Genomic DNA, 8,228 nt, shown 5'->3' with positions numbered 1-8,228 from the left:
TCATTTAAATGTTGAACAACCGACACACCTTCTGCCATCTTCAGGTTGAATAACTCTTTCATCAAGTGCACCTTGTTGTTCATCGATGGCTTTTCATACATACTTGATAGGGCCGTCATATGATCTGTCGTCGTCCTCTCCTTTATGACTTTGTGAGCAACGGACCTCGAAGGGTTAATCGAATAACCCTCAGAATCTGTCGATCCAACAGATTCCAATCAGTCTCTTCCATCTTCTCCGGTCGTTTTCCCAGTAACGAAAGATGAAGTTTCTTCCCATAGAGGTAATCCTCTATCTGCATCCTCCAGTATCCAAAATCCATGCCGTCAAACTTCTCGATCCCTGAAACCTTCACTTCATCACCAGTCATCGTTCTTCCTCAGATCCGAATCGGGGCTCTGATACCATTATGAAAAATGACGGCAATAAAGCGAAAAATAGATAAAAAATTACACCAGAAAATTTGACACGTCGAACTTCTCGATCCCTGAAACCTTCACTTCGTCTCCGGTCATCGTTCTTCCTCAGATCCGAACCGGGGCTCTGATACCAATTGTTATAAAAAAAACGACGACAATAAAGCGAAAAATTAGATCGAGAAAAATTCACCGTAAAAAGGCGACACAAGATTTACGTGGTTCGGCAAATTGCCTACGTCCACGGAGCTGCAGAGGATTTTATTAGCTGAAGAAATCACACCGTCGAGCGCCTCGACGTTTACAAAGATTTAATTTTTCTCCTCTCTTTCTCTCTCTCTCTCCTTTATTCTCCTCTCTCCTCTCTTTTTCTTAAGCCACGTAAAAAGATAAAACAAAGAGCAAAGGAATTCCTTCCCAAAAGCAACATCAGCCTTTTTGTACCTTCCCCCTTCTTTTATGATAGCCGTAGGAGAGAGTGTATGGGAGTGGTGGTCTTAAAGGAGTTAGCTTTGGCTTTTATAATGTTCAGAAAAAACGCATAAAGGGAATGCATTAAATGGTCTACGCGGAGACATCCTTCCTGCGATTCCGCGGAAAGAGAAAAATGAGAGGCAGGAAACACAGAAAAGTGGGAATCACTATTTCGGAAGTTAATTAATCATATAATTAACACTAATGATTTCCTAATAAAGAGATGCACTAGGCTCCACATTCTCAACATGGTGGGAGACTGAGCTCCGGTCATCTTATATGCGCCTTTAAATTTGAATATAACACTATACTCTCAGGGGCAGGGGTGGTGAATTGAACCTACACTCAGGGGCGGGAACAAGCCGATGACCAAAAAGCTAATCTGAGTATGCAACGCATATATATATATATATATATATATATATATATATATCGAAATCAAATTAAAATTTTTATAAACAATTAAATTCAATGCTAAATTTTTAGAGAAATAGTCATGCTCCACTCGCCTGATTTTTCCAGCTATTAATAGTTGTGGGTATAAGATTGCGCATTCTCAATGATCATGCGGTACTAGAGACCAATATATCAGGTAACATCTATCAGATTATCATAAAACATAGTTACACAAACATATTATGTTCTTAACATAAGGAATAACACCAAACATTTAAAATAAGAGTGATAGAAAACCATACCCATATCTAACGAATAAGAATCACCAAATACACCATAATTATCAATAATTTAAAATGTTTATTTAAAAGAACAATAAAATATATTCATTTTAAAATCTTAGAAATATCATCAGCAATCAGAGAGACATTTAACTCAAACAAATTTGGTGCAGATGATAGATGATCAACTAATACATGTCACTTCCCAGGAAAATTGAATTAAAGTATAAATTACTCAAAAATCATCTATTTTCAAATATGAAAATACACAATATGTACAATTTAACATTATGTTTGGAATAAATACTAGACAGGAAATATGACAGCATTTATAAATTAAAAATAATTGGAGAAAAAAAAAAAAAGACCCGAGCTGCCTTCAACTAACAATACAACAAAGCTTTCAAAGGCTAATACCTCAGCAGCTGAATGTCTTGGTGACATCAAACATTTAATAAATATAAAAGAAAAAGAAAATTCACCTTAAATATTTCTGAATCACAACACTGCAGAGTTAATTTTGACATGGTATAGGCCATTTTTTTTTTTTCTGTCCACAGGTGTTTTAAAAACTGCCCCAAAGTATCATGATAAATACATCAAAATTACACCTCAGAGAGCTGCAAGAAAAAAAGAAAAGAGAAATGTCAAAAAAATGCTTAATTTTTAATGAGAAACAAAAATAAAAAACTTTAAAATATTTGTATCGCTTAAAAATAGAAAGAGAAATATGCAATATACATCGGTTTTATTAAGTTAGAACTGCTAATGAGAAATAAAGGGAGAACAAAGTCGAGCCGTCAAGCCTCGGTTTATATAGTTTAACCAAAACTGACTCTAAGTCCAATCATAAACATCAACTTAAAAAAAGCTTAGTTAGAAGCTACGCATCAAATGAATCTGATAGATTCTGGGCTAAAAATCAATAGCAAACAAGTATGCAGTAATAATGCCAGGTACAGAATCTATTGCTTAAACATTTAATATTCATTTGAAAGCTTTATCAATATCTATAATCTTTCAATAAAAATAATAATATGCTTCTTCGTGGCTCCATTTTTATCCTTAATTTCCAATTCAATGAAATAATCGACTCCTTGGGGTATAGGATTTACAGTACCGGACACAGTTTACAAATTCAGGGGCGAACATCTTTAATTTTGAAAATATATGGAGCGTACAAATGCCAAAACTTGAATAAAATACCAGACGTTGGCAAGAAAACTGTTTAACATTAAGCACGTTTTCGATCTCCATTGTTACATGTTCATCAGGAGATAGGATGTTGGCATAGCCTGAAAGGATAAAGAATGGCAAGTAGTTTATTTTACCAAATGGATTCACCTTAGCTAAGAATTTTGAAACAAGTAATAAGGAGAAAAACTAGGAAAATTTACATACACACTGATCAATTCTTATGTATTCACAAATCTAACACCAAAACTTTAATTTTTAAATACATACCACCTTACCTATGCATGAAAATGTGTAATTCATTTTTTGAAGTTAAAGTGGCATGTTAGATATGAAAATTTTGGTTGGCATAAATGTAAAAAGTAAAAGTTTAGGTGTTAGATTTGCAAATACATAAGAATTGAGTAGTATGTAGTGGTGTTATATTTGCAAATACATAGGAAGATTTGCCAACTCAACCTGAACCTAACCTGCAAACACAAAAGGATTTGCTCGTTAGCTCACAAGCTATAGTTTTGCAAGTTGACATATTCATGCTCACTGCTTTATCTTGATGCTAAAGAGAGTTAAACATCCCATTCTCGCACAAAGAAATTCCCCTTTGAACCATCTTCTACCAATTACATGCAAAGGGAAGAGGATTTCATGCAACGGAGTTCGTTGGGAAACACAACACAAGGCCAATTACGTGTGATAAGCTAGCAAGATTCAAAACTTTATTCAAATTAACTTTTTTCATGACTTGCTTCAACAAGCAAACTACGAATAAAGGGAGGTAACTGCTCACATTAGGCTCACCATTATAACAGAAATTTCTTTTGCTTTCTTCGCCTATGGCCCTCCCATCTGAGTGTGTACATAAAGAGAGAGCTGTGATTCACCTTTAAACTGAAATTATACACCTTCACCCACCCAATTAAATTGTAAGGGTTTTTACATACTTAGCACCCAAAACTATCATTTTTACGTATTCTATACACCAAACTTTAATATTACAGAAATCACACCCAAAATCCTTCTATTATCAAGTAACGCACTCCTTCTTAACTCCTCCGTCACACGTTAGCAGGCCTGCGCGGGAAAGAAGCTTGTGTTTGTTGGCTCTAGAGATGACAGTAGTGATGTTCCAAAGCCCCAACACAATGCAGCAAAGCCAAAAACAAATACTTGACAAGGAATGAAGCTTTTTCGTTTTCTCCGCCCCTGTTGTCTTCTTCTTCCACGCATTCGACAGGGAAGGAGATTGTTTAGTTTTTTAACCAATTCCTGATTTCAGCCTTTTCTCTGCCCCTATTGTCTTCTTCTTCCCTATGGTGGCCTCATCAGACTGAGAACAAGAGCAGAGAAAACAAAACACAGCTATGTTAAAAAAAATAAACATCCGTCTCAGAAGCAATAAAGGAGGCTTCTCTGATTTTCTATCTCTCGTTCCCCATTGCCCCTCCCTGCCCTTTTCCTCTACTCACGCTCAGTTGTTCTTGGATTCCTCGGCAATCTTTCTCCAATTCATCTTCTTCTTCTTTCCCCCTCGGGCCTTCTAATATAAGCTTTTGGGGTGCGATTTCAGTAATATTAAAGTTTGGTTAGTGGAATACGTAAAAATGATAGTTTTGGGAACTATGTATGTAAAAACCACTAATCCACAATACATTGAAATGCTTGAAAGTGAAATATTTGATTGAGTGCTATCTATGTGAAAACCCCTAATCCCCATTCGATTTCTCCCTTCTCCTTTTCCTTTCCCCTTCTACAAATCTACAATTTCAAGCCTCTCATTCCACTCAATCAAAATTAAATAAAAACAACAATTTCAATCTCAACCTTTTTCGCCAATGATTCAGGATGAATGCCAATCACTCATGCAAATAGCATCTTCTTCCCCTCTATCATTTTGAAAGGCGTCATTCAACCTTCTTATCCATAATACTAAAGTCAATGAACTTTGCCTTGAAAGATTGTCACGCCACTTTGGGTTTATATAAGGTCAGACAAATGAAGGAACTGTGGGAACCATATTGTTTGTTGGGTAATAATACACCCCCCTCAACAATAATATCAACTTAAAATTGTTCTCTTTTTTTTTTTTTGGGAAAAAATAGTACTACCCTTCCACCCCCTATCTTCTGTAGCAAGTAGCAGCAGCCTAGAAATATGAGCAATACTGTGAATACTCATGGTTCTACCGTTCTATATTGCTATCAGGTTTGTTAAGTGAGAAAAATTGCTAAGATTTTTTAAAACTCAAGGTAAATAACAAAGTGCATATTATATTAGTATTGATTCGCATCAACCCCTCAAGGTTCAGTCGGGACTGCTTAATGTCGAGATGTGTCTGAGATGGAAATAAGGTTGGAAGAATAAATTCTAATTCCCTTAATTAAGGGAATTAGAATTAATTGGTAATCCCTTAAATTGAGGGAATTAGAATTAATTTGTAATCCCTTAAATTAAGGGAATTAGTGAAATAGTTTCCTAGTATTTTCTACTTGTAATCTCCTATATAATACTTTGTATTATCAATTCAAAGAAGTGAAATACAAAATTATTTCTCTGAATTCCCACATGGTATCAGAGCCAGGGCTCAAACCCTAGAGGACACTGCCGCCTGTTGCCGCCATTCGATCCTTTTCGCTTAGGGTCATTCGGCTCTCCTCCGCTATTCGCCTCTAGGGTTGCTTGCAGCCATTTGATTCTTTTCCGCTGCTCACGAGGAAGATCATCAAGAAGCGCATAAAGAAGCAGATCTTGCGATCGCTCTGAGGATTCTTTTGTCGCTGAACCGTTGAATCCTTTGTTGCTAAGCCGCTTCTTTGTCGCTCCTGAGCCGCTGATTCTTTTATTCCTTCTTTGTCGCCCATGGGCCTCTTATTCTTTTATTCGCTGCCTTAATTGTTGTGATTCTTTTACCGCTGCAGCCGCTGATTCCAGCCTTAATTGTTGTGAATTCCTCTTCTCCACCATGTCAATGTCCGAAACCACTGTCTCCAGCAATTTCAACCCTTCCGAAGAATCCAATGTTGTTCAGAAAATTGGAGAGTTGCAGAATATTCGGGCATCCAACAGGTTCAATGAGAAGAACTATCTCAAATGGTCCCAAATTGTCCGCACATACCTAAAGGGCAAAGTGAGGCTTAATCACCTACTTGGAACCGGACCAGGAAGAAGGGATCCAGCCTCTACAGCATGGGAAGAGGACTCCATGATTATGTCATGTCTATGGGATTCCATGGACCAAACGATCAGTGACACTTGCATGTTCTTGAATACCGCAAAGGAAATCTAGAACTATATCAACCGCACATACTCGAAGGCCCGTGATGCTGCCCTTGTGTATGAAATCAAAACAAAAACCGAAGCCACCAAACAAGGAGACAAATCTGTCACAGAGTATGCAACTCTGTTGCAAAATCTTTGGCAGGAACTGGATCACTATCGAATAATTGAGATGAAATGTCCTGATGATGCTGCCACTTTGAAGAAGTTCATTGAGAAGGATCGGATATATGATTTTTTGGCAGGATTGAATTCTGAATTTGATCATGTTAGAATCCAAATCCTCGGCAAGGAGGATACACCGTCTCTAGAAGAGACAATCTCATTAATCCGAGCAGAAAAAAGTCGAAGGAGTGTCATGCTTGAACCACATACTATGGATGGGCCAGCCTTAGCAGCAAAAACAAATTAGGAAAAGTCGAAGACTGATCTGCTTAAACACTCGGGTAGAGATAACCAAGGGAAGTAGAACAAAGACAATCTGTGGTAGGGGCAACCGTGGGGGGCAACAAAGGCCTCGAGCGCATATGGCAGAGCAACCCAATATTGAGGAAAATTCAACAATAGAGGGGTTTAGCAGAGAAGAAATTGAGAAATTGAGAAGCTTGTTGGGATCTCTTGAGAAGCCTTCTGGAGCATGTTCGATAGCTCTTTCAGGTAAAACTATTTGCATCAATGTCTTAGACAAATTCTATACTAACTCTTGGATCATAGTCTTCGGTGCTATTGACCAGCAGGGTAAAACTATTTGCATCAATGTCTTAGACAATGTCCTAAAGCCTTTTATATGACCCCCACATCTCAACTCTTCCACGCCTATACCCCATGTCCAAGTAATAGAAAAATTATCATGACCAATGACTCCTTAGCTACCGTTGCAGGGATTGATGATATACATATCACACCTAGTCTTATCCTTAAAAACGTTCTTCACGTACCCAAACTGTCAACAAGCCTTGTGTCCATCCAACAATTGACTCATGATCTCAAATGTTATGCTGTTTTTTTTCCTTCTTATTGTGTTTTTCAGGAACAGGACTCGGGGAGGAGGATTGGACTTGCTAAGGAAATAAGCGGTCTTTACCACCTTGAACCATCCCAGAAAATTAGGAGCAATTTGTCTTCATCTTTCCTTAATTCCTCGAACAAAAATGTCATTTGGCTGTATCACTTACGTCTTGGTCATCCCTCTTTTGGGGTTCTAAATATAATGTTTCCTCATTTATTCCAAGGATTAGATATTTCTGAGTTTCATTGTAACATTTGTGAATTGGCAAAACATACACGTGTATATTTTCCTATTAGCAATAAAAGAAGTTCTCATCTTTTTTTTTTCTGATTCATAGTGACATATGGGGTCCTTCCACTATACCTAATGTTTTTGGGGCTCATTGGTTTATATCCTTAATTGATGATTGCACCCGGGTTACATGACTCTTCCTTCTTAAACAAAAACCTGATGTCAGCACTGTTATACCTAATTTTCATTCAATGGATCAAAATCAATTTGGGGTCAAAATAAAAAGCTTTAGGACAGACAATGCTAGATACTACTTCAATCAAATTCTATCACCTTACTTTCAATCACAGGGGATTATCAATGACTCATCATGTGTGGACACACCCCAACAAAATGGAGTAGCTGAAAGAAAGAATGGGCATTTACTCAACACCACCCGAGCCTTACTATTTCAAGGGAATGTTTCTAAGTCCTATTGGGGAGAAGTCGTTCTTACTGCCACATATATGATCAATAGACTTCCCTCCCGTGTGTTTGAAAACAAAAGCCCGCCTTATGTTCATCCAAAAATTGACTCATGATCTCAACTGTTATGCTGTTTTTTTTTTCCTTCTTATTGTGTTTTTCAGGAACAGGACTCGGGGAGGAGGATTGGACTTGCTAAGGAAATAAGCGGTCTTTACCACCTTGAACCATCCCAGAAAATTAGGAGCAATTTGTCTTCATCTTTCCTTAATTCCTCGAACAAAAATGTCATTTGGCTGTATCACTTACGTCTTGGTCATCCCTCTTTTGGGTTTCTAAATATAATGTTTCCTCATTTATTCCAAGGATTAGATATTTCTGAGTTTCATTGTGACATTTGTGAATTGACAAAACATACCCGTGTATATTTTCCTATTAGCAATAAAAGAAGTTTTCATCTTTTTCATCTGATTCATAGTGACATATGGA

The 8,228-nt window shown here is 37.2% G+C and overlaps 1 protein-coding gene across 4 annotated transcripts in view; it reads right to left on the bottom strand.

Annotated features, from left to right (window-relative positions):
- Positions 1-1,834: 1,834 nt before the first annotated feature.
- The window catches only part of LOC110027217 (DNA ligase 1), a 75,234-nt gene continuing 68,840 nt past the window's right edge, over positions 1,835-8,228 (bottom strand). The window contains exon 15 of one of the 4 annotated variants that reach the window (XM_020728553.1): positions 1,835-2,187. In XM_020728553.1, the coding sequence (XP_020584212.1) occupies positions 2,173-2,187 (15 nt within the window). In that variant the 3' untranslated portion in view covers positions 1,835-2,172. Of the gene's footprint in view, positions 2,188-2,801; positions 2,863-8,228 lie in introns of those variants that run through there. The other 3 variants (XM_020728552.1, XM_020728550.1, XM_020728551.1) reach the window with 3 other exon arrangements.

The sequence above is a fragment of the Phalaenopsis equestris genome, unplaced genomic scaffold, assembly GCF_001263595.1.
Source record: "Phalaenopsis equestris unplaced genomic scaffold, ASM126359v1 Scaffold000421, whole genome shotgun sequence".
Classification (NCBI taxonomy): Eukaryota; Viridiplantae; Streptophyta; class Magnoliopsida; order Asparagales; family Orchidaceae; genus Phalaenopsis; species Phalaenopsis equestris.
This window is presented reverse-complemented; position numbering and strand designations above follow the sequence as displayed.